Genomic DNA, 27174 nt, shown 5'->3' with positions numbered 1-27174 from the left:
TTACTTACTTAACTTAACTTACAAAGTAATATTTGTATTCATACTTCTACTTCTAAAATTGAAATCACTACAATTTATTTTTTATATTTAAACTAGCTGACCCGGCAAACGTTGTGTTGCCAAATAAATAATAAAATGATAAGGGTGAACAACCCTTATCACTTAGGGATATGAAAAATAGTAGCCGATTCTCAGACCTACTGAATATACATATAAAATATGGTGAAAATCGTTAAAGCCGTTTCGGAGGAGTACGGTAACTAACACGAGAATTGTATATATAAGATTTATTTACCGAAAATTAAAACAAATATACCTTTTTTTATTAACTTATCTATCTCTATCTTTTTTTATTAGTGACTCAACCAATTAGTAGATCTTCCAAAGTAGACTTTCCATGTGAAAATAAGCTCTATTGCTAATGCTACTACAGCTTTTCCCAAATTGTAGAGGATATAAATATTATGTCTTAAAAATAGAATGTTTCTTCTTAACAACTAACATACTAGTGTCAAGGTTATCGATCCATAGATTCCTTGGCTATTTAGTAATTATAGCCACTCGCTCGCTCGACGGCAGTGCAACACATGATTCAGATAGCGTTGAGTGAATTTTGTTCTGAAATGATATTCCTTTGTGCCGTTGTATTACAAGCCATTAAATTTTGATGTATGGAGAGTATGGAGTTTTATTGCGATTCTATTGACGATATTAACGATTCTGTTCAATTGATACTTTGTTATTAATTATTGTTTATTTAGCTATATATTAATGACTTATTCCATATATGTACAGTATATACGGACGGCAGTGATAGTCTAGTGGTTAAGAAATTCGGCCTCTCGATCGAGGGGTCCGAGGTTCAAATCCCAGGCACGCACTTCTGATTTTTCAAAGACATGTGCGTATTAGAAATTAATTATCACTTGCTAAACGGCGAAGGAAGACATCGTGAGGAAACCTGCATACCTGAGAGATTTATAAAAAAAATACTCAAAGGTATGTGAAGTCTACCAATACGCACGTGGCCAGCGCGGTGCACTATGGCCTAATCCTTCTCATTATGAGAGGAGACCCGTGCCCAGCAGTGTAACAGAACATATACTTGAATGACGAACAATAACGAAGGATATTGTTAGTATTGTGTGTCGTGATATGGAAACTAGAAAAGAAAAATGAAATAGAAGTAGGGTAGATAGATTAATCTACCACTAGATCTTGTCAACGGTTTCTCCCCGCCACCGCAGTTTCGCCGTGACCACGATCCATGCAACTGGGTCGAAATATCATAAGACAATAAAGAAATTAAAAACCACATATCGTGAGTACCCATTAGTTATATAATAAAATAACTTAAGTAGATAAATTTGATTCTTCAAAAGGAACATAACTATGTTCAAGCAGAGATGGAAACTTCTTAACAACTCTATATTGTTATTCAGCTTTTTTTATTATTTTTTTTTATGACGATAATCATTACACTTTTAATTTTAATATGAATATTTTCAGTTTGATTAAACCATATTCCTTTAGTTTTGACTAAAGGAAATTTGACTATCTTGCCTGAAAATAAAAGCAATTTGCTTCAATTTGATACAAAGATTAAAGGCTTAAGCATGGGTCTTAGGATTTAGGTCCTTGTAATATAAAGTATTTTGTTTTTGTAGTACGTATTTCGGTACCTTTTCTGAAGAAAAGAGGAATAACCTAATTTCTTTGAAAACAAAGCAATTTCGCTTAAATTTCCGATCAAAGCCCTTAAGACAAAAAGGGTCATAAAATATCGGAATAGAAGGTCACTTGATATATTGGCAAACCCGACACTTGAATTGGATTGTAAGCAATAGCCCTTTTTGCAAAAGATATTAGCTGATTTTTCTTTAGGAATTGTACTAACAATGGCATAATTATAGTATAGTTGAGGGAAAAGGTTTTTGCTGGCTATTACCCCAAACAGTGCAGACCTAATTAGAATTGATCTCAGATATTGCGAAGAGAAATATGGAAAGAAATATAATATCAGGTTAATGAAAACTATTTCAACTCTATTTACAAAAATATACACATAATTTTGTTAAAACTTCAAAAAAATCTTTATTAGGTCCTTTTTTTTCGTATGTTTCTTTTATTAGTTCCTTTTTTTTATACGATTAAAGTAGACTCCATATGGAACAAGGGGTGTATCATAAACCATCACAGATATGAATCCACTCTTAGGATTAAAATATTCGGCTCAAATGTAAGTCAGTCTACATGCGCTGTTCTGCACCTTACCACCGAAATGCAAGAACTTTACCCTTAGTATGAGTTTTTACGTTTTCACGAAAATTACTCTTTTTGTTTTGTTTACGTATTTCCTATATATTTCCAATCAGTTCTGATACAATCCGCTAGGGGCGCTGATTGGAAATGTATGGGCAAATACGTAAACAAATACCAAAACAGTCATTTTTGTAAAAACGTAAAAACTCATACTAAGGGTACTGCTTCACACTAGAAAAAGGTGCAGTGGTACCTCCCCGGTTGAACTATACTCTACCGCTTTTCATTAAAAAATACATACTGTAGCACAAGAAGGAAGTTATTTATCGGATATGCGTCAGAATTAACATTAAAACACATCAACACGAATCTCATAGATCAAAGATCTTAAACAAAAATACGTATAATTTACAATATCATTCCCAGCGTCACGATAAACACGAAATGACAATATCAAGTCATGATTATTCTTATATTATACAATATACAGATATTTATACACTAAAATATACAAGATCGGAGCATCCTTACAACCTCGGGTAAATGTCGAGGACAACTGACGCTATGAGTCAGACTCACAGTTTTTTAACCAAAATAAGCTTAAAATACTCCTAAGGTCGGGCTAGCGATGTGTTACAACTTATAATTCTTTCGTTTTTACACAATAGGTTTGAGATAACTTGTTGGTTCGAATGATTGAGGTGTACTTATTTAGAAGATGTCATTTCTTTTGTCTAGATGGTCCATGCAAGCTGTCATAAAATATAGAGTGCTATAAAGTTATTTAATTACTCCCTCTGAAACTCCCTAGGTGTCTATTCCCTTTTCATTTATCCTCAACATTTCCATCTCAGGAGGAATTGGCCAGTGCTTGCCTTGAGCAATACTTATATTAAAGTTAAACGATTAGCACTATTCGTCAAAGTTTCAAACCGCTTACGATTCTTTATTTTTATTGAATTTAATGAATGAGTAGCAATTTGAAGGTGGTAGACTTGTTGTTCGACTCCAACGGCACCACCATCACACCAATTTCTACCTAATAACAGCAGTGTTAGGCGTGCTGCGTTCCGGTTTGAAGGGTGTCGTAACGGAGACAGACTTTTTCGAGGCGTTCCAGCTTAGTCCTCAGGGGTAGCGGCGCATCTGTGGCTGACCTCAGGTAGGAATATCTAATCCTATCTGGGTTAATTACAGATGTCCATGGGCGGCAGTAGCCACTTACCATCAGGTGAACTGCATGCTCGTCTGCTACTCCTATATTATAAAAAAAATCGTGCAGTCCACCTGAAGCCTTCGTAACATCTCACAGGCTTCCTGACGAAATCAAATCCCTATTTCAGCTATACAACACCCTTGAAACAAGTAACGCTTTTAAAACAGCTGTTATGAGGGAAATTTATGAGAAGTACAAAACATACTGCCAACTAGACTTAATTATTAAAACTGAAACTCAGTTCAGTATAAGCAAGTTACAAAATAAGTATGGCAATGGCCTGAAAATTCGTCTACATTATTTACCCGAATAGACCTTAACATAACTTATTCCGTTGGTCCAAAATCATAAATATCAACAGCTTGCCCTGAATACGAGTATAATGAAATAAAAGCCATATATCTTAGCATGTCCGAAACTCATTACTGGCCGAAACTTGTTCGCTTCTAAGAACAAATGTTTTATGAGCCATTCATACGTCGTTGTGACTAGTGGCTCCAAATAATACTGTTTTATGAGGACACGTTTTGTACGTATTTATACCACGTCTGGCATTTTTCCTTTAAATGAATAAGCGTTTAAGATGCAATGATAGTTTAGTGCTTCAAACTCGGCGTCTCAATCAGCGGGTAAGAGGTTCAAATCAGTCCTATGATTTTTCAAGTTATGTGCGTATTTAAATTTAATTATTACTTACTTAAACTGTAAGGAAAACATCATGGGAAACCTAAACGCCTGAGAGCTCATAGAAACAAACAATAAATACAGGTTTGTGATATCTACCAATACGCATCTTGCCAGCGCAGTGGACCATGGCCTAAGTCGCTCTCACTTCAAGTTGCTATACTATAAATATAATTATACCATCACTGTACCCGCTTTGAGATATCCAAAAATATCTTGATATTAATAATAATTTTCGTACCAAAGCATTTAAAGTACGCCTTCTTACCACAAAAACCTTACCTTCTTACCATAAAACAAATCCTAATTTTCCGCAACCAAATCATGGTCCCACGAGCTGTAACATGCCGGTCCGATATAGAACTAATGCGAATATAATTGCAGTTGACTGTAGGTCACCGTTTACCGAGTCGGACGCTGGAATTTTAGAAAGGTTGGGTGCCTCTCTAAGTATCGCAAGGACGGGTTCAGATCCTAAATACCTAGAGGATTTGGCAAATTTTAGACTAGATGTAGATAGGAATGGACTAACGAGACTGTTGCTTTGAGTCCTTTGTTGTAAATTAGTTATTGTTTAAGCATTGGTTCGTGTTATCTTTGTGAACTTTACAAATAACATTGAGCTACTTGAAGGTGGTAGAACCCTTTGTGGTTCGACTCCGGCGGCACCACCGCCACTCCTATTACCTCCTCATAACAGCAGTGTTAAGCGCTGCTGTGTTCTGGTTTGAAGGGTGTGGTCTGGTTTAAGGGAGATATACTTTTCCGAGGCGTTCCAGCTTAGTCCTCAGGAGTAGCTGCGCACCTGTGGCGGACCTCAGGTAGGAATATCTAATCCTATCTGGGAGTAAAGCATTTCTTGTTGTTTAAAAATTTTTGATACATAATTCAAAACACGTAATATGTATGTATCAGCAATGAAAGAATCTAAATTGGTCTTCATATAAATAGTGTTGTTGTTCGAATAATTTGTATAAAAACAGAGACTCAGAAAATATGAATTTTATACCATTATTCTAATAATCAACATTATTTTCGGTATCTTTCGTGAGCATTAGACACTTGGTCATTGGTTTAAAATAATGGGTCACCTGTTTACAATACTGGGTCAGCGGTTTACAAAAATGGGTCATTAGTTAACATAAATTCAATTAAATTTTATATTAAAGACAGACACCTCAGTATTATTAGTATATGTTTTATTGTGTAGTGTATTTGAAGTATAATTTATACTGAACCTGTTATTCATTTAGCACAATTCCCACACTGGAGCTAAAGGATTTGAAAGGATGGTCCATTTAAAGTGAACGTTACTCACGAGCCTTTGTTGAACAATCAATTCTGTTCGCTAGTTTGCGTGGGATATGTAGATACTTGAGGCTCAAATACTTTAAGGATATTAAATATTTGGACCCATAAATCTTTAGCATTATTTTATCGTGCGTTTAAGTCACGTGGTTACACAGAATGAGTGCAATGTGTAGAAGAGCCGCTTTTCTATACTTAGTTTCGTAGGAGACTGATTGGGTAAATTTGGGGGTAAAGAGATATTTCTGTGATTTTTTCACCTACTGTAGTTATGAACACACTTGGTTCAGCCGATTGTCACAAGCCAAACTAACTTTTATGTACTTTGTGAGAAGATAAAATGAAAATTAACTCTAGGAGAGGTCAAGTCTGGTAGTGTGTTCTAAAATATTTTAATATAACAAGTAATTCCTATAGTATGCCCTTTTGAAGGATAAGCAACATGAGCTTTTATTTATTTATTTTTTAAATTTAATGAGGGCAAATCTTAATTTGTTTTTTATTTAAATGCTACATAATTAATTAAACCTACAATAACATTTTCTGCTTAATTGCACTAATTAATGCGACATCCAATTATATTTTATGTACCTACCCTACTTTCTCTTCCAATTTAAATGACAACAGAACTGATTAATGTTAAAATAATTATTGACGAATTTGGGGTTTTCTTATGACACAATATACAATTGAAACGTATTATTTTGATAAAACAGTATTCTACTTATATTTAACAAGCTTACAATAATATTGAATAGAAAAGCATTGTTGATTATTAATTAACTAGCATGTTCAACAAATGGAAATATTTTGATTAATTTCACACACGAACGAACACCAACGAATTTTCGAACGTAAATAAAAATTGAATTCTCGTATTTTATTGTATGATGAAAATATTAAATCATAAGTTGATATGCTCAAACTTTATTTGAATAGTATGTCAATATTATGTCATTGTACAAAATACAACAATATTTTTAATATAAATTGAAATGACTCACTCGAAAGTTTTTGGTCCTTCGAGCCGCATTCAAAGACTAACGAAAACAAAATTAAAGACAGGCAATAAAGCCGCAAATGCATTTAAAATCTCAAAGAAACTACCGTAAACTAGCGAAATGCTTCCCCTAATGTAAGTTTACCCATTCTTGGTTACACGCCAACTCGACAAAGACATCAATTTGACTGAAAATGAAATATGTAACTTTGCGTAAAAGGACTGGAATTTACAGTCGGAAATATGAAATAGCGACTACTAATGGGTGGCTTGCCAAACGGAAAACTTCAACACAAATTAATAATTGTCATTAGAAACATATTAAAAGTTCTAAACAGATTTAGATGCTATTTTAATGTCAATGACAAATGATAAGCAAATATCTTAAATTAGAATCAATCTCTTTCAATTTATATTAATGAAAAACTTGAACTTATTTTATTTAAGAATAAAAAACAGTAAAGTTTTCGTAATAAAATCAGCACGCGCATTATTTTGTAATTATTGATAAGATACTAGTCCATTACTTGCGCGTTTAAAATGATTTTCAATCAGCTACTTACGTGAACTTTCATATTTGCAAAATAATATTAAAAGTCAATAAATATTCAAATTTTCAAAGTTTCATCCGTACGTTGCTTAACTAGTAAGTTGCGAACGACCATTTTGTTTTCACTGTGACTTGAAATGGCGTTTGTTCACCGATTTCCTTTGAGCGATGTTTGTGTAAAAGCCGTTTGTTGAATGGTATTCCAAAATGTATTTTACATTTTAAAATGTTTGTTTGATGTGCAACACAAAGGCTTGTGATTGTTTTGAATTTGAAGCCTTTTTTGGTATTTATAATGAAGTGCTATGTTGTTTCGTATTTACCAAAGGTCGAGGCGATGAATTATTAATATATTGTACTGTATTTGGTGCTCGAAATTTAGGGCAAAAGTAACAAGACACCTCTTAAGGAGATTTCTTATGGTTCGAAGCAACGAAAGATCGAGAATAATTTAATCTATTCTAAAACTAGATAAAGTTTTTTTATTTAACACATTTGGTTTATTTATATTATTGTTTAATTATAGAGTTCGATAAAATATTTTATGGATTATAATTACATACCTTGACTTTGGTTTGACTTAAGGAGGAAATAAATATCAGGTTCAAGTTGAATACATCATCGAGGTCATAATTATGGTAATTAATGAATTTATTACTAAAATATATAATTCTATACTAAATTTTAATGTTTAAATTAATACCATGTTGTTTTAAATGTCTTAATGCTCGATAAAACTATATTGTTATTATCTATTATTAACAAAGTGGAATTAAAATTTAAATGGCGATCTTATTATCTATATCGAGATTCGTTGTTTATATATTCTAGTATCTCTTATATTCACATTCCTTAAGGTAATATTAAGTTACTAGTTTATGATTCATATTTTATTGCAACCAATTTATATATTTGCTATTTAATTTACTATTGTAAAGCGAGCTAGGCCGTTAGACCTACTCACCGTCAGTCCGTCAGTAGCTATAAATCAATAATTGTCAATAAAGACAAAGGAACAACAGAAGAGACTGCATTCCCACACTATCTCCAATGTTGGAGAATACCTACCTTCTATTTAATATGTCTATTGACGACCATGGTTTATGATGTTTTTCTTTCAAACCTGCAAATAAAATTTTAATATTTAATCGATGATACGTTTTTTTCCATTTATATGATAATTTACTCTATCAACACTATTAAGTCCAATATTTAATAGTTCAGTAACTTCTAAATCATCACACTATTATGTAATATTATTATGCAATGAAGTTCTTTTTTGTAAATTATAGTCTTTATAATTATAACGCCGACCTTGGTCTGTCATTAAAGAATTGAACATTAATACCATTCATTTCTTTTAATGGTCCAAAATATCCAATTGTTAAATACTGGTATCGAATGCTGAATTAAAATCAATAAGAGACATATTCATGCTATCAGAGAATGTTTTAATTCTTAAACAATGAAAAAAATAATAACGATAATTTTATTTCTTTCTAGAACTCCGTGAAGCGTTTGAAGCTGAGGCTCAAGAAGTAAAGAAACCACGCCTGCTTCTCACAGCCGCTGTACCAGTGGGCCCTGACAACATCAAGAGTGGCTATGACGTGCCTGCTGTTGCCAGGTAATTTATATCACTATCGGTGATTAAAATAACTATGTGTATGTATGTCGACCAACCAACAACTTTGCTATGAGAGATTATCTTCTAACAGACTATATATATATGTGCATAGAGTACTTTCAAACTTTATTCTTAGATTCAATTATACATTGTAGTATACTGGTCTATTTGCATTGTTTAAAGATCTACATCCACATATTCATAACATATTCTAAATCGATTTAACTTGGTTTATAAGCTTCTTAACTGTAGCCTTTAAGCCGCTAGCGAAGCTCATAATCTTACGATAGATTATGAAAATGTATTTGCAATTCATAACATGTAACTTATGCAACACCTATTCCCGTCACTATTGTTCATGAGAATTAGCTCCTTCCGCTACTTAGATAACAAAATCTAAAATAGTTAAGACTATAGCATTACTAATACAATTAGCCATACACAAAGGCAGTGATACAAAAAGTGAAAGATTATAATCCTTTAATTGTACATTGCTTGTAACTTGTAAGCAACACTCCGCTATCATAATATTGTCCTAATTAATCACAAGGAGCGCTACCATTGCAAAATATTCTTTAGTTTCCATTGGAGCCTTATTATTCAATATTCGCTACGTTTTCCCACATTCACACACAATGTATTCAATACAACTTTATCTGTTTCGCTTTTCAAACCATCCGCTGCTCGGATTTCTTCCTTATCTCCTTCGTGATAAGTTCCATCAAATTCTACTATTTATTTAGAATCAGCACTCAAATCGTGGTAGAGTAGCATAGTGTCTGATGTCGGGCCCTTATCAAGTTGTCAGAAATGCCTATACAACTCGGCACGCCATTCAAAACCGCACCATTTGATACGGAACTTAATTCATAAGTTTCATAACAGATGAATAATATCTTTCACGAAGAATAAGTGAATGGAGTTTCCCAGTTTTCGCGAGAAAATTCTTAGGTTTTCTTGGTGCGATATATTTTTTCATGTTTCGAATAGACAATATTTAAGTCGATTTCGAAATAAACTTTTGAAACGGTGAGATAATAAGCTTTACTGTTGATGCACCTTGATATTCTCACTATTCGTGAAAAATGTCCAAAGAATTCGGTCCAAATTTCAACAAAATGTATTATCTTCTGTTACATCTTTTACCCTTTATGTATATGTTTTCTTGGTATAGATTGGAGGAATGTAAATTTACTGAAAACTATTTACATATTTACAACAGTTTTCATTCAAGCCAAAAAACACCTTCACAGAAAAGTAATATGAAAACTTACTAATTAGTTAAAACATTCCTAAAATTAACCCAGCTATAAATATGTAGTTACCTGGACTTCATCAACGTGATGGCGTACGATTTCCACGGCAAATGGGAGAGGGAGACCGGCCACAATGCTCCACTGTACGCCCCGTCTTCAGACTCTGAATGGAGGAAGCAGCTCTCAGTAGACCATGCAGCTCATCTCTGGGTTAAACTTGGTGCGCCTAAGGAGAAACTTATCATTGGTAAGTTAAAAGAAAATTTAATTTAAAATATTTAGTATCATTGAAGCGAAATATTTTCATACATTAATAAGTTTTATTTTATTCATATAAATGTTTAATTTTTAAGTTCTACTTTTCATACTTTTTATAACAACAGTCCTATTTCATCGTAATTTATTTAATGTAATGTTATTAGATTCGAGAAATTGTTATCTTTAACATGTTGAAAAATATTTAATATTCAGATTATCTTTAAAATTTCTTTTAGACTAAATTTTGATATTAATATCCGGATGCTCAACCGCTTCTAGATAATTTTAATCTTCTTATCATGCAGTAAACGCATCCGCTGCGGTTATGAGACTTTAATATTAAACCGGGTTTACCTCTTTAGCATGCGGAAGATTTGCTTCCAACAAAAGATTTTCAAAATTACGGCTTTGGGTACAATCTTTAAAAATTTCAGGTATGCCGACATACGGACGAACGTTCACTCTGTCCAACGTTAACAATTTCAAAGTGAATTCTCCAGCGAGTGGAGGGGGCAAGGCGGGCGAGTACACAAAGGAAGGAGGCTTCCTCGCGTACTACGAGGTGATTTTCATTAAACATTCTCCTATCCTTTAGGTGGTAGTCTTATCGAATGAGTGAGCTAACGATGAAATCGTTAAAGACAAACGATATTGTTGGTCCAGTCAGAAGCAATAGTGAAAGAGAATTGCTAAATAAACGTTCGGTTTGAAAGCTTTGTTCTATAGGAAATCTGTCTATGACTGAACAAGCAGGGGCGTGCACATAAACCAGTAGGATTATTGACCATCGTTATTGACCATTCGTATATGAACGAACGTTTTATGTCTAACATTTACTATTATGTACATATTTTACAATTATGTCTCATATCATCATTTGTAGAGAAAGCCATAGGCTTAACTTTGTCAAAACTTATCGGTGTTCATGCATAAAAACGAATCAACAGAAATTTGTGAATACGTACACATAAATAGAATGAACAATCTGGTTAAGTTCAAGCCAATATTAGGTCAAGTAAGCCACTTTAAAATGTTTAAAATTTATAAATCATGCATATATTATTATGTCTCGTTATCTTTCTTTTTTTTTAACAACAAGACATGTATTTTATCTCTTAGATCATAGTCGCTGATGGTAAGACGTGTGTTATTATCGGAGGGTCTCAAGCCTAAATTGTGTCGCAGCAGTCTACAATGATAACATCTTCATTTCTAGACACCTCTGAAGCCGTATTGTCATTTTCCAGTTAAGTGAACTTGTTTGATGACGACCGGCTTAGAGACAATGAGGAATGAAGACATGAAATCTTAATCAGTAGCTTTCTACGAAATAGATTCTCGTTGAATATTTTGTTAATTATCTTTACCTAGCAATATGTGTTCACTGATTAATTTCTATTTGGACATAAAAGCATCATAGATGAAATATAAATAAATATAATCTGAACCTTCTAAACGTCGTGTAGAAGTTATTACCTAATTTAGCCGTAAAGCGCTCAGAGCCTCATAAATTAAGAAATTTGATATATATTTTCTAATCCAACAGGTTTGTGAAATTCTACGCAACGGAGGCGCATATGTTTGGGATGACGAAATGAAGGTGCCTTACGCTATCCACGGAGACCAATGGATCGGTTTTGATGATGAAAAGTCCATCAGAAATAAGATGAGGTGAGGAATATAAATTATAATGCTTTACAAACTTACAGATAAGTATTGTAATTAACTGACCCCACGACGTATTCAAATTCTCACGGCCAGAGTAAACATTTTATGAATTATTTAAATATTATCTTAGAATATACTCCTATACAAGTTATCTCTATAAAAGCTTCGGCTTTAGCGATATCTTTTTAGACCACCTTCAAACCATCAAACGATAGTGCACGTAGCTTATTACATCTCACGTTAGACAATTTTCACCCTTACTCCATTATCAACAATGATCATGTGACGCGCCTTCATAAATTGACTGCCTTTGTTTGCTCGATTCGCTCTTCATGAGGATCATCCGGTAATTTATGACCGGGATTTGCGATCCCGGTTATGAAAAAAGCAGTGTTTATTTCGACGTGAGGAAATTATAATAAAGTTATCGTCCAGCCGCGTTTTAAAATGAGAGATAAGAAATAATGTGCTATAATATTAAGTCACTATGTTAAAAATTAAGATATAAAATCATTTTTAAATATATCTGTCACTAAAGTAAACAGTGACGTATGTAAAGATATGTATTGTATTGTATTGTATATTGTGTAGTGATATATTAAATATCGAAAGGCTAAGAAAATCGATGTAAACTTATTACAGTTTATTACAACTTCTTATTTTTTGGTAATGTTCCAAGTTTGTCTTTAAAGTTTATAAATCGGAGTGTAATTGGGACATGACTTAATTAATTAATTTTATGAATATCGATACGAGAGATTTTATTTTAATGATAATCAACCGATCTTTTAATAATACTCCAGTCTTAGTTTTACAAATTGAATAATTAACCATGTCTTATACCTTCTTATTTTCATATCTTATATATTTCATAAAGAAATTGTAAATTTGCATTTATGCATTTCATTACATGATTGAAATTATCGTACGTTAGTCACGCCTTATTACTCTTGCGGGTTTATTTCATATTAGTTTACGATACGAGTAATGTTTCATAAATTTAATCGGCACCATTTAATTTTTATTTCTTAATAATTTAGAAGGCTATGAAGGTTATTAGACTTAATTTTTTAATCATTTAGAAGTCCCGCTATACATGCGGAGGATGATTTAAGTGAACCCCTATTCATTAATATTAATCACGGTAATTTGTCATCAGGTGGATTAAAGACAACAACTTCGGAGGAGCTATGGTGTGGACCGTGGACATGGATGACTTCAGCGGCAGTGTCTGCGGTGGTGACGTCAAATACCCACTCATCGGCGCCATGAGGTAACACTTCATCTATCAATCAATTCAATTCTTCCGTTCTAATACTTGAAATGTTACAATAATATCAGAAGCAAACAGTTAATCTTCAGGTTTTTAGAGATATGCAAACTACTAAATATTTTTTAAATAAAACGTTATATGATTACTTCAAACCTGTTTCATATGATAAGGTCCACTTTATGCATAATCTTAGATCACTGTCACTGTCACTCAACTCAACTCAACTGTAACTCAACTGTGTGTGTTGACTGAAGTCAAACCTTAAAAAAATCTACAAAACCTTGCTAGAACCCTTGTTATTCCCATCATAAATACTTCTCCTGTGATCTTTGGCTAAGAAATATGTCTTTAATATCGTCCTTGTTTCATGAATCTCAAAATTCTGCCCCACATCTGAATATTGCCCAAATTCCTCCCAATAATTTCCCTTCCTCCATACACCAGTTAATTAGATGTCAACATACTGCATTTCAGATATTCCTAATAAGCGAATTAAATTCCTTCGCTGTAATTAGAAGGATATTGTTCGAGATAACCTGAGTAAAGCATACCTAGTTAAGACGGTTTAATAGTGACATAATTTAGAAAGCCAATATTATGTACCTATTCCAAATACATATCTTCAACTTATTATAGAAACATAAAAAAAAGCTTTTCAAATCAGAATGGAAATCTACATACGGTATTCGTTTTCAGGGAAGAACTCAGAGGAATATCTCGTGGAAAAGACGCTAAAGATGTAGACTGGTCATCAGTGGCAGCCAGCGTAGTCGTTGAAGTCACAGAGAAACCACAGCCAATCAAGATCAGTCTGACTGATGTTCTTAGCAAAGTGAAGAAACCCACGAGAACCCTCGTGATCAAGAATCCCACCATCGCTAATGCTTTGGTTGACAAGAACAGTGAGTATTGAGTAATATGTAACAAAATATCTATTAGGGAAATCTGAAAAATGCAGTTAAATATGACTTTCATTAAAAACAATAATATCACGTCATTTTAAATGAGCATTTCCTTCTGTATCGAAGATGTAAAGTATTTCAGAGCAAAACTTAAAGCCTTTACTTACAAAGAAATGACCATAGTTTATATAAGCGTGATAAAAATCACTTAAATCAGAAAGTTAAAACGATAAAAAATATCCTTAAAGAAAAACATATTGAAAAATAATGTCAATGTAACACCAATAGCATTCAATCCGACAGTTAATTACCTACCATTTATGAACAGTCGTCACAAAATAACAACTTGGTAAGAAGAAACACGTAGAATAAAATATTACGACGTATTACATATCTTTCCAATCGATAATAAGATCGCATTTTATTAACTTTTTGCGCGTAACTTAATATGTCCCAGTGTACGTATTACAGTACCAACTTTCACTCTTCACTCACCAATTGACAGAGACAATATTTTTTATATCACTCCATTATTACTTTCTAAAGCGCTTATGATACTTGCACTTAAATTTCTAAAGATTTCGCCAATGCGTTCGTATAACTTACATTGTAATATATTTGATACGCATGCAATTTAATTTAGCAATTTTCTCCGCAATGAAATGCAAACTTTTCAATATTCCGACAAAGAAACCACAAGTATTGTACACGTGACACTAAAAGCTACAAATCTTAAAGAGGAGTGTCACAAGGGTCACTTCTAGGTACTCTGTTGTTTCCAACTGCTAAGAATGGCTTGACACGACAGCCAGCGACATAGTTGCTAAAAGTTTGAGACATCGAGGGCTTTTACGCTCGAGTCTTTAACGACCAGGGTATTAGAGCCCCGATGTTATAACTACAGTTTGTTGTGTGAGCTAAATGGAAGGGTGAGAGGGGTCGCGATAATTTGGCGAAAGCAAGAAAGGAAGTTTATGGGTCTCGTGATTTAGACCCGTCAGGTTTATGACTCAAAGCGACAATCTCTACAAGTAGGTGCTTGAAAGTTTTACGCGTTCTCGAGTGGGCGTTGGTAATAAATAACATATTTCTGAGAGCTGCCAGTAGTTCTTTGAATAGTTTTATGTTCCTCTCATATAAATATGAACGATATTACTTCTTTATGTTACGTCCTGTCAGGTCATATAAATCACTAAGTAACCTTCATAAAACATGAAAAGCTAGTATGAAAGCCTTGTATATTACATTTTTCATCAAACTTATGAAAAAATAAATGCAGACGAAGTAAATATTGCCTATCATATATCATATGACAAACATTAATTTTCCTTTGAAAATATCATTCAATTTAGAAAGACTAGATCTTAATATCGAAGATTACTCTTCAATGTCATTCGCGAGCAAGAAAATTAGATTTCATCCTAAATACTTTCTAATTGAATGATTTATGGAATCCCAGTTCAGCGTATATTAAAGAAAAGCACGTTTTTATGAACAATATTATGTCGTTAGGAATTTATTAATGTCTTCATCTAATAACCATTTTCTTCGGTATATTAATTTGGATTGTAAATTCTCGGGTCTTCCGAAGGATGTTTTAATTAAATTATTATGTTAGGTAGGTAAGTTCATGGAACTTGGGTTAGGAAAACATTATTTGATATCATCATATAATATAAAATCATAATAATTATCAAGTTGAGTCGAAGTTTCATTATTTTTTAAAGGCTGTCATCGAACTTAAAATGTTACGTTGCTGGCCTATGAAAAGTCGAAAATTAAAGCTTTAAAATGACTTATGTTAGTCTAAAGTTGGACAAAAAAGAATCAATAAGCTTAAAGGGTAATCGAAAGTCCGTTCAATGGAAGTAAAAATTCTGTTGTTTGTAATTCGTGTAACTTATTTATTTGTCACTTGTCATTTGACACCACAATTTTCAGTCGACGTTGGTAGATCCGGAAGTTGACAAATGCAATAACTTTAACCAATTGAGTGATTAATGTGTTAGTTATGACGTAATAAAAACCTTAACTAAAATTGTGAGAGTAATAAAATTTTAACCATCGATTTGACGGTTGCTTAGGCCTTTGTTAACGTTAAAGTTGCATGGTGCAACCCAACCTAGAAAATATATGCATACTTAACGCGCATTGCTGTTACAGGAATGCGAATCGTAGATGCATCTTATAGATTTATTGCAGTATGCTAATTAGTTTCAGGCGCTATAGAAGTTTCATGAATGCTGAAACTTTACGAAGTGCAACTGTGCGAAGCGAGAAATAGTTCGTTGGATTGAGTTTTACTTGCGCGAAATAAAAAATGGTATTATTGAAAATAGGAGAAGGAAAAATGTACACCTGGTAAAAATAAATTTAATCCGCCGCGTCAAAAATAATATCATTTTATAATGATGAAAAGTAGCGATTTATTCAATGTACAAAAACTACCCATTATGTATTTTTTAGTATTATTTTGTGATCAAAATAACTCATTAAAAAACGAATTACTTAACTAATAGTCTATTTTTATTTTTGTCAGATGTCGGGTATATTACTAAAAATGACTGTGTTATTAGGTTAGTACAAAAATGAGCGCCTTGATTGGTATAAAGCACACAGGAAAATAAACGCATAACTTAAATCACGGAAAATTGATAGCTTATGAATACCACAAAATGTATATAAATATAATTAATTTCATTAATATTTATATAAATATATTACAAATGTAATTCTCAATAATCTAAAGATATACTTTACTATTCTTCTATTTCAGAACGTGAGCCCCAAGTCCTCTGCTACCTTACCTCCTGGTCATCAAAACGCCCCAGCGCTGGGCGCTTCATGCCCGATAACGTGGACCCTACTCTTTGCACCCACATCATTTACGCCTTCGCTACTCTCAAGGACCATAAGCTCACTGAAGGAGATGAAAAAGATGCTGAAATGTATGACAAGGTCGTCGCGCTAAGAGAGAAAAACCCTAATCTGAAGGTAAGTTATATATAGTTCATAAAACTCGTTCGTGCTTCAATGTTTACAAAGATTATTATCCATTTATTATGATGGGATAGCAGAAATCTAAATATATATAACACAAAGGTGACTGACTGACGTAGTGATCTATCAACGCACAGCCCAAACCACTGGACGGATCGGGCTGAAATTTGGCATGCAGGTAGATTTTATGACGTAGGCATCCGCTAAAAAAGGATTTTAGAAATTAAGAAAGGATAAAATAGGGGATGTAAATATTACTTCCTAACGCGAGCGAAGCGGCGGGCAAACGCTCGTATAATATACATTGGAGCAACATGGTGAAGTCCAAACGTAAGCAACTTGTGCGATAGACAAAGGTCTAACAATGAAACTTAAAAACTGCAGCCACGGCGGTAACGGCTCTCATAGACCTGCTACTTTCTATATCGGCAATGCACGATTTAGCGAATACATCAATATATCACGTCCTTACGTCTTTAAGTTAAAGTGACTACATGAACGCTGCATTGCTTTTTCCGCGTTCAGTTACGTAGGTTAGGTTTTAGTCGATGCATCTAGCTTACAGAACTGGACTAAATCATCTATAATTAAATCCAAAAGTCGCACGTCTGTCGGGGCCCTAATTAAATTGTGAAAACTTGTAGAGCATAAAAATTTCAAAGCACAAAGATTCACAACATCAAGTTAAATTGTAATACGAATAATACTGTATCTTTACCTCTCGTATCTGTATCAAATACCTACTCAAAAGTTCCTCAACTTTTAACGATCATTCTTGGGAAATGTTGAACAGAATAAAGAAGTTAATAGAACAAGTTACGCTCGTTGGAATATAGCATTGTAATATTATTTACAATAAGGGCCGTCGCACACGTGTATACAAATCTAGCGACGTCTTACTCCGTTATTCTGTTAGATGTATTCAACAAATTTGTTGACGCGTGGAAACTTAGTAAGGCATTGTATTGGAGTCGGTAGTGCTACGTGTGTGATGTGCCTTACTTGGCAACTCTGTAAGGCAAGAAAAGACTTAAGAGAATAACATTAACCCATTCCTCTAAAAACTTTTAAAGGCTCATAACTTGGTACAAGTTTGAAATTCTCTCGCAAAGTGGCAAGTTTACTTTAACTTTTACTTTAACTGTTGTGACATCGATAAGTAACGTGTTATTAAGCAGATTTAGCCGGTTTAAAATTATTTTTCTAATTACTTTTTCTTTTGAATAATGAAATATTTCTGATTCAAGTTATCTTATTTACAAATACTTGTAAAAGTAGATTGTATAAATTACAATAAATAAATAAAAGAATTAAATAAAAAAAGAGTTCTTGTCTATACTAATATTTTGGAAAACTGGTAAGTGATCATCATTACTGTTAATCAACAACATCGTGTAATGAATTTTAAATAAAATTGAGATACCTAAGGACTAATTTAAAATGTCCTGTGTACGTGTATTCCTTTATTTCACCTTTTTAATAAGACAGCGCTTAATAAGACACTGCAACAATACAGTGAAAACAGATGACAGTAGTACTCCCGAAGTCAACCCACAGAGTACTAACACGCTTGGATGAAACATTTATTCAACATAAAAATTACGTAACAACCTTGAACAAGTAAGGTTTAATAAAACTAAAACCTAAGAAAACAATTTCTATCCCTATAAAGCTACTTAGTGAGATTGAAAAATATTTCAATATCCCTTTGAAGTGAAACATAAAATAAATTGCTTCAAGCCCTTATCTGCAAAAGCTCTAAATATTTAAGCACTAGCCTCTTAGAGTGTACCTACATTCATCACATAGAATGTCCCTATATTTTGCAAGTTTTTTTTTTCTTTTGTAAAATTGGCGTACGTACGTGACTTTGACAGTTAAATTGGTTATTCTACACGTTCACAAATTGTTTTTATAGTCGCACGTCTGTCGGGGCCCTAATTAAATTGTGAAAACTTGTAGAGCATAAAAATTTCAAAGCACAAAGATTCACAACATCAAGTTAAATTGTAATACGAATAATACTGTATCTTTACCTCTCGTATCTGTATCAAATACCTACTCAAAAGTTCCTCAACTTTTAACGATCATTCTTGGGAAATGTTGAACAGAATAAAGAAGTTAATAGAACAAGTTACGCTCGTTGGAATATAGCATTGTAATATTATTTACAATAAGGGCCGTCGCACACGTGTATACAAATCTAGCGACGTCTTACTCCGTTATTCTGTTAGATGTATTCAACAAATTTGTTGACGCGTGGAAACTTAGTAAGGCATTGTATTGGAGTCGGTAGTGCTACGTGTGTGATGTGCCTTACTTGGCAACTCTGTAAGGCAAGAAAAGACTTAAGAGAATAACATTAACCCATTCCTCTAAAAACTTTTAAAGGCTCATAACTTGGTACAAGTTTGAAATTCTCTCGCAAAGTGGCAAGTTTACTTTAACTTTTACTTTAACTGTTGTGACATCGATAAGTAACGTGTTATTAAGCAGATTTAGCCGGTTTAAAATTATTTTTCTAATTACTTTTTCTTTTGAATAATGAAATATTTCTGATTCAAGTTATCTTATTTACAAATACTTGTAAAAGTAGATTGTATAAATTACAATAAATAAATAAAAGAATTAAATAAAAAAAGAGTTCTTGTCTATACTAATATTTTGGAAAACTGGTAAGTGATCATCATTACTGTTAATCAACAACATCGTGTAATGAATTTTAAATAAAATTGAGATACCTAAGGACTAATTTAAAATGTCCTGTGTACGTGTATTCCTTTATTTCACCTTTTTAATAAGACAGCGCTTAATAAGACACTGCAACAATACAGTGAAAACAGATGACAGTAGTACTCCCGAAGTCAACCCACAGAGTACTAACACGCTTGGATGAAACATTTATTCAACATAAAAATTACGTAACAACCTTGAACAAGTAAGGTTTAATAAAACTAAAACCTAAGAAAACAATTTCTATCCCTATAAAGCTACTTAGTGAGATTGAAAAATATTTCAATATCCCTTTGAAGTGAAACATAAAATAAATTGCTTCAAGCCCTTATCTGCAAAAGCTCTAAATATTTAAGCACTAGCCTCTTAGAGTGTACCTACATTCATCACATAGAATGTCCCTATATTTTGCAAGTTTTTTTTTTCTTTTGTAAAATTGGCGTACGTACGTGACTTTGACAGTTAAATTGGTTATTCTACACGTTCACAAATTGTTTTTATAATATCAATTTTGAGAAGTCGTCTATTTGGGGTTTTCATAATCGTTTAAGTTAAGTGCCCAAAAAATTCAATAATCAGAACGATTTTTAGTAGAACTAGAACTTTATAAACTTCTGCGTGCTCGCGTGCCTGCATGAAACGGGTGAAAATCGCTTCTATTAAATCTTAACTACTCGCATTATAGCCCTGCAAATCTCTTTAGCTGTATGCTAGTTTTTTTATTACCTAAAGAAGTAACTTGGAGTAATAAACTCTTAAGTGACAAACAAATAAATCTAACCAGTTTAGATATTATGTGAACATAGTATAGAAAAGTGGATACATAATTACAGGGTTAAAGCATTATAATCATGTTGTCCAATGTAGCGACTCCCTTTTAAACTCTTCTCTTTTTCAGTAATTGAACTTGAATTAAAATGCCTCGAAGAAACAGTAGGTATGTCGTAGATAAAGTTTCATTTATCAATGAAACTTTATTATTATCAAATAAACTTTTTTCGGATTTACATTCGTTAATCTGTATAGTGTCATAAATAACCACAAAGTAATTAACTAATTCAATACGTTACGTACGTCTAATTTATGGCCTTGAAGGTGAAGTTAAGGGCTATTTTTCCGAATGATTATATTAATTTTTAATCTCTTAATTTTCGTTCTTCTAAAATGTTTATAGGATTGGATCCATAAATTATTAATTCGATTTGTATTCAATTCCCAGATGTTCGCTAGTCCAATAGTTTTTATTATCTCTATATTATCTTTATATATATATATATATATATTTCTTATGTGCGTGTGTATGTCACTGAATTCCTCCTAAACTAAACAACTAAACTAAACAGGCGAATTATAGTGTAATAAATCTTAGATGACATAAATATGAAAAAATGACAATCGCGTATACTCTACAGTCCACTTGGTCTAAGGTCACTGAGCATCTGTAATCAATCCCAACTGGGTTAGAGTCCTTTGCGGTCGACCACAACTGCATTGCTATTCCTAAGGTCTAAGCTAGTATGCCCCGTGTAAGTGTCACTTCCTTACCACACTCTGACATATCAATTAGAATTAGATCGTCATTACGTTCTCTCATGCAGGTGGAAAGGCATAAAATCTGTCATCAAAATGGTTTCTGTGACTTAATTTTATATTTTGCCCTTATATTCCAGATTCTGTTGGCTATTGGTGGCTGGGCTTTCGGCTCCACGCCCTTCAAAGAACTCACCTCCAACGTGTTCCGTATGAACCAGTTCGTGTACGAAGCCATCGAATTCCTCAGGGATTACCAGTTCAACGGTCTGGATGTTGATTGGGAATACCCTAGGTAAATTAATAACTACTAATAGTTATAGTATTACTTTAAATCGTAAGTCACGTAAAGTGAAAATACAATAAAAAAAAATCTGTTCTAAATAACTATCGTCTAATTAACACGATTTATTAGTATATCATACGAAGACTGCTGCTTTTTCAAGTTTTAAAACAATTACTACTGAATCTTTACCTAAGATGAAGCTCACTAAACAATTTTTACTTATATTCAGTCCATTAATAACATTTGTTGTAATATTTTTATTTTTATTAAAGCAGAGTTCTTCTAAATGAGGAATAAATAGTAACAATAGATTTGGTTATTCTTACATGGTTGATTTCAACAGAGGAGCTGATGACCGTGCAGCATTTGTGTCACTTCTGAAAGAACTCCGCCTGGCCTTCGAGGGAGAGGCCAAGACATCTGGTCAGCCTCGTCTGCTGCTCACCGCTGCTGTACCTGCGTCCTTCGAAGCTATTGCTGCTGGATATGATGTCCCTGAAATCTCTAAATACTTGGTGAGTTACTCCTTTTAGTTCACGGCATTCAGAATATAATGACTTAGTTAATGTCTTTATACTAAGTCTTTAACAAAATTGAATATTTTTCTATTCCTTTCATTCTGAGAATAAACTTAATTAAGTCTTCTAACTATCTACGGCATTTTTTTGCTAACTATGTGTGTGATCACTCCATACTATTCTTCAAATAGATCATTTCTGTAAGTTGCATAGACCTTGTAATAATTTGAAATCATGTTTATTTTAGGACTTCATCAACGTAATGACATATGACTTCCACGGCCAGTGGGAGCGTCAAGTTGGACACAACAGTCCGCTCTTCCCTCTAGAAAGTGCTACCAGCTACCAGAAGAAACTTACAGTGGTATGTATTGTTTTAACGAGGTCGCAATCTAATAAATTGGACTTAAAGATGACTAGATCTTTCACAGTGATGGTAATTAGATGATGATCATATTATGCACCTAACAACGCTACTGATACAAATTTTCGCTTTGATAAAATGTTGTTTTTACAATATAATACAAGGCTTAAGACCTAAGAATGACTCTTACACAAGGTACCCGTATTTTTAAGGATATATTTCAATCTCGATGTCGTTGTTCATGATGTCGCTAAATTTTATTGCCAGCAACGACCATATTTTAAATAATAACACACAAAAACCAAAATCAAGCTAACAACACAAGCACATTACAACATACTTGACATTAATCAATTTGAGTTTTAATAATATGCTTTGAATTCTTAAATGTGTTTATATACATATGTATTTTAATCAAAGTCTCTCATATTAATTAGAAGTTTTGACAAGGTTTTCGTTACGTACCAGAAAATAAATTAACAGATTTTGTTGCGTAATGAGAAAACTCAGATAGAAGTTGCTTAACTTCACAAACAAAAGGGAATAATTTATCAAAGCTTATAATTATTTCAGAAATCCAAACCGGTTTTTACGAACTCTTATTACGTCACTGGCTTAGTTAATACACGGAAGATTCAAGACATTGAGGAAAAAAAACTTTCCATCTTTTCTTTCTTATTAACTTATTTGTTTTTTTAATTATCTTTTGCTGTCGAAAGTACTTTTGATTATTTTTAAATTTAGTTGTCATTTCATTGTAATAATCAGGAATATTTAAATCTGACTCATTCTCATACAAAACTAATGACTTTTGAGTTTGATAATCCTAATTATTACCAATTTCATGATCACGATTATGGTTAGTATTATCAAATACAACGGTAATACCTATTATCCATAATTCAATAATGGTCATAAATAAAATTTTGTCTTGCTTCCAGGATTACTCAGCCCGTGAATGGGTTCGTCAAGGTGCTCCAAAAGAGAAGCTGATGATCGGTATGCCGACGTACGGGAGATCCTTCACGCTCATCAACGAGACGCAGTTTGACATTGGTGCCCCTGCTTCTGGTGGCGGTAAGTACAATTTCTTTTTTTGAAAGTTCTTTGATAATGTATGTATTGTGGAGTTGCTGGCATAACCTTCTGTCTTTAGATCAAATAAGGTGAATACTACATCAAAGCTTCATGCGCGTTTGGGTACTCTTTAACAGATTTGCTTAAATGTTGCAAATATGGAATCTAGCAGATGTTAATAAATTGAATCATTAAACTTAGCCTTAATAGACATTTTTAAGGAAGAATAAGTTGCATATAATAATATAAACTTGAGTATGCATCAGTCTCCTCCAATTCCTGTGCTAGAACGCTCGTAGGAACAATGGAATTCTCCCTAAAACATGAATGAAGATTTTAAAACAGGATTTCAATCCTTTTTCTACTGCTTACATATTAGTACTCGGTAAGAAATTAACTTTGTCTTTTTCTCAGGTCAAACCGGTCGCTTCACCAACGAGGCCGGCTTTATGTCCTACTATGAGATCTGCGAGTTCCTCAGGGAAGACAACACCACTCTCGTGTGGGACAATGAACAGATGGTGCCCTTCGCGTACAGAGAAGACCAATGGGTCGGATTTGATGACGAAAGATCTCTGAAAACTAAGGTAACTTATCAGCATATCACTAACAAAAACGTGTGTTTAGATCACAAATTGACGTTAATGTCATAAATCGTTCACATTATATTTTCCATTTTATTTTTCACCCATTTTATATACTGTCAAATTTGTCTACTTTTCTTGCTAAACCATCTGCATTGTTAACAATGCTCTTAAGAGCGTACTTTTATTGACCATGCAGAAAACTTACTCTCGTCTCTTAAATGAACTGTATGTACTTGTATGATAATGATTTTGCATTTTTTGATTCTGAATATAAATTTTAGCGCTTTCTTTTTGTAAGAACTCATTTCTACATAGTACCATTCCTTTACTTTCAGATGGCCTGGCTCAAAGAAGAAGGCTTCGGTGGTATCATGGTCTGGTCGATCGACATGGACGACTTCAGAGGATCCTGCGGTACCGGCAAGTACCCGCTCATCACCGCCATGAAACAAGAGCTTGGGGATTACAAAGTCAAGCTGGAGTACGATGGGCCTTATGAATCTTCGAGTCCTACTGGACAGTACACCACTAAAGATCGTAAGTACTTGTTGCTATTTGTAAATGTCGCAAAGCCTTTTCCCATAAATTTAAAATAATTAATCATAGTCATGTTACACACACATCATAGACAGGCAAACACAAATATGACATTCAATTTCAGAACGAAATCAAATATAATTGTTTAGAAAAATAACTATAAAAATGTAATCTGTAAACTTACATACCCTAAGAATATCGTTTAAAGGTCTACTAGAAATCAAAACCACAACTAATAGAATAATCGATATGACCAATGTACCTATATTTATCCATTATTGTAAATTATCTATAACGTGCTGGTACGAAATCTACATTCACCCAATTATATAAAAAGTGTTGATTGTTTGAAATAACTTAATTTAATATTGTTCTCTTAACCAACAGCCACCGAAGTAACTTGCGAAGAAGAAGACGGTCACATCTCCTACCATCCTGACAAGGCGGACTGCACCATGTACTACATGTGCGAAGGCGAGAGGAAGCACCACATGCCGTGCCCCTCTAACCTGGTGTTCAACCCGAACGAGAACGTTTGCGACTGGCCCGAGAACGTCGAAGGCTGCACTCATCACACCCAAGCACCCGCTGCCAGGAGATGAAGAGATTTCGATAAGTTAGGATATTCGATTGAACTTCCCGGACACTTAAGTTAGTTAGCACTGGATTAGATCCTTGAAACAGTAACAATTTTAACTAAACGACGAATGTGGAATTGGAATACAATAATAATTACACTTGATAGCATTATAGCTGTGTTAGATACTACTAATGTATTTTTTGGGTAATTCGAAAGTTACGTTAGGACGAAATCTATTAATATTACATGTACGGTAATTCTAAAAGAAGTACTTACAACAACATAACTATAACGCTATTATTGTAAATTAGATTATTTATCATTGACAAATTGGTTTATTTTTTCATGAATTTATAATAATCCACCTTCAAAATCTGCGTACATTTTAAAATAAGATATTTATTTATAGCAACACTGGATATCTGACTTAGTAGAGAGAGTTCGTGTGATATACTGTATATTTTTAACATTATTGGTGAATTATGTATTTAGTTTTATCATTAAATTATACAAGCTTACCTTAATCATTAGACCGACTTGAGGTATTTCGCAAAATTTCGTCGATATGACAGAAACTTTGGAAAAATGATAAATTAAATAAGTGATAATGATTTTGTATAAAAATAATTTGTACATGTGTCTTAGGCACTTCGTACACATGGATATGTGATTGTTGCCACCAATGATGTGGTGATCATGGTCAAGATACCAAAAAATCCCTGTATACGAAGTGCCTTATACAACTTTTTAGAACCATGAGAAAATGGCGTCCGCATAATATAGAAATTTTAATTCTCAGGTCTAATCATGATCGTAGGCTAAAATACTATTAAGTATAAACCTTGTTTTCCCAAAGACACACAATATTATCTATTGGTATATAAATATTTTCATACAAAAGTACATAACATTATAATTTACATAGCAACACTAAAATTGAAACGTCAACGTAACAGAAAAAATAAATTCACATTTGACAATTTTTTACCACCGAATTATGTATCAAAAATGAATTATTTATTATGTTGTGTGTTTTTGGGACTGTTATGTATAATTAAGTTGTAAAATTAATTATTTTCGAGCTTTTTTATTTTTTTAAATACTCAAATCAGCTAATACACTGCCTTATATACTGCCTATTGTCTAAAGGGAATTATATAGAGTTGACAAAGGACACCGTTGTGACATTGTTTAGGTAAAATTTTATTAAATTAAGTAGATAATTAAAGTTATAAGATTGTAAATATTGTATTTAGATACAAAGGAGATGTAAGAGTATTATTAAAGATTTTTTAAAAGATCTGAGGGTGTTTTATATTTTTCCTTGGGCCTGTATTATCCAATTATGTCATTATTTGGTATAGTACCCATAGACACACACAAGTAAATTGACACCTAGACCCAGAAACAAAAAGTAACTTAAGTATCATAATACCTAATACGAGTAGATACACTTCACTTATTATTGGTAATTATAAAATATCTTTGAAGGTGGTGGAACCCTTTGTGGTTCGACTCCGGCGGCAACACCGCCACACCTATTTCTGCCTCATAACATCAGTGTTAGGCGCTGCTGTGTTTCGTTTTGAAGGGTGGGGTAAGGGAGACAGACTTTTCCGAGGCGTTCCAGCTTACAGTTGATTACAGATGTACATGGGCGGTAGTAGCCACTTACCATCATGTGGACTGTATGCTCGTCTGCTACTCCAATATTATAAAAAAAAAACTATTTGATACCTTCGGAGATTTCAATTGAAAACCAAATTTCAACTCAAAACAAGGTACACAATAACAAACATAATTGCAAATTAAGTTTTCTACCATTTACAAAGAGTATTAGTAAATAGAGAGAGAAGAGTAGAGTATATTAGTATTTGTACAACAAACTTATAATAAATAGCTTATTCGATTTCTAGACCAATAACAGTATAATAAAGCAAATACTATCATTATTATAT

At 33.1% G+C, this 27174-nt stretch overlaps 1 protein-coding gene across 1 annotated transcript in view; it reads left to right on the top strand.

Moving 5' to 3' along the window:
- Cht7 (chitinase 7) overlaps nucleotides 1-26518 on the top strand; it is a 135693-nt gene extending 109175 nt beyond the window's left edge. Inside the window, exons 6-19 of the mRNA XM_073076179.1 lie at nucleotides 8524-8647; nucleotides 9969-10150; nucleotides 10596-10723; nucleotides 11708-11832; nucleotides 12989-13102; nucleotides 13799-14004; nucleotides 16781-16998; nucleotides 21408-21562; nucleotides 21897-22068; nucleotides 22319-22435; nucleotides 23377-23512; nucleotides 23927-24099; nucleotides 24435-24636; nucleotides 25024-26518. Coding sequence (XP_072932280.1) covers nucleotides 8524-8647; nucleotides 9969-10150; nucleotides 10596-10723; nucleotides 11708-11832; nucleotides 12989-13102; nucleotides 13799-14004; nucleotides 16781-16998; nucleotides 21408-21562; nucleotides 21897-22068; nucleotides 22319-22435; nucleotides 23377-23512; nucleotides 23927-24099; nucleotides 24435-24636; nucleotides 25024-25238 — 2267 coding nt within the window. The 3' untranslated portion in view covers nucleotides 25239-26518. The remainder of the gene's footprint in view (nucleotides 1-8523; nucleotides 8648-9968; nucleotides 10151-10595; nucleotides 10724-11707; nucleotides 11833-12988; nucleotides 13103-13798; nucleotides 14005-16780; nucleotides 16999-21407; nucleotides 21563-21896; nucleotides 22069-22318; nucleotides 22436-23376; nucleotides 23513-23926; nucleotides 24100-24434; nucleotides 24637-25023) is intronic.
- Nucleotides 26519-27174: the final 656 nt, after the last annotated feature.

The sequence above is a fragment of the Epargyreus clarus genome, unplaced genomic scaffold (assembly GCF_041222505.1).
Source record: "Epargyreus clarus isolate Ecla_fem2 unplaced genomic scaffold, WU_Ecla_fem_2.2 ptg000008l, whole genome shotgun sequence".
Taxonomy (NCBI): domain Eukaryota; kingdom Metazoa; phylum Arthropoda; class Insecta; order Lepidoptera; family Hesperiidae; genus Epargyreus; species Epargyreus clarus.
This window is presented reverse-complemented; position numbering and strand designations above follow the sequence as displayed.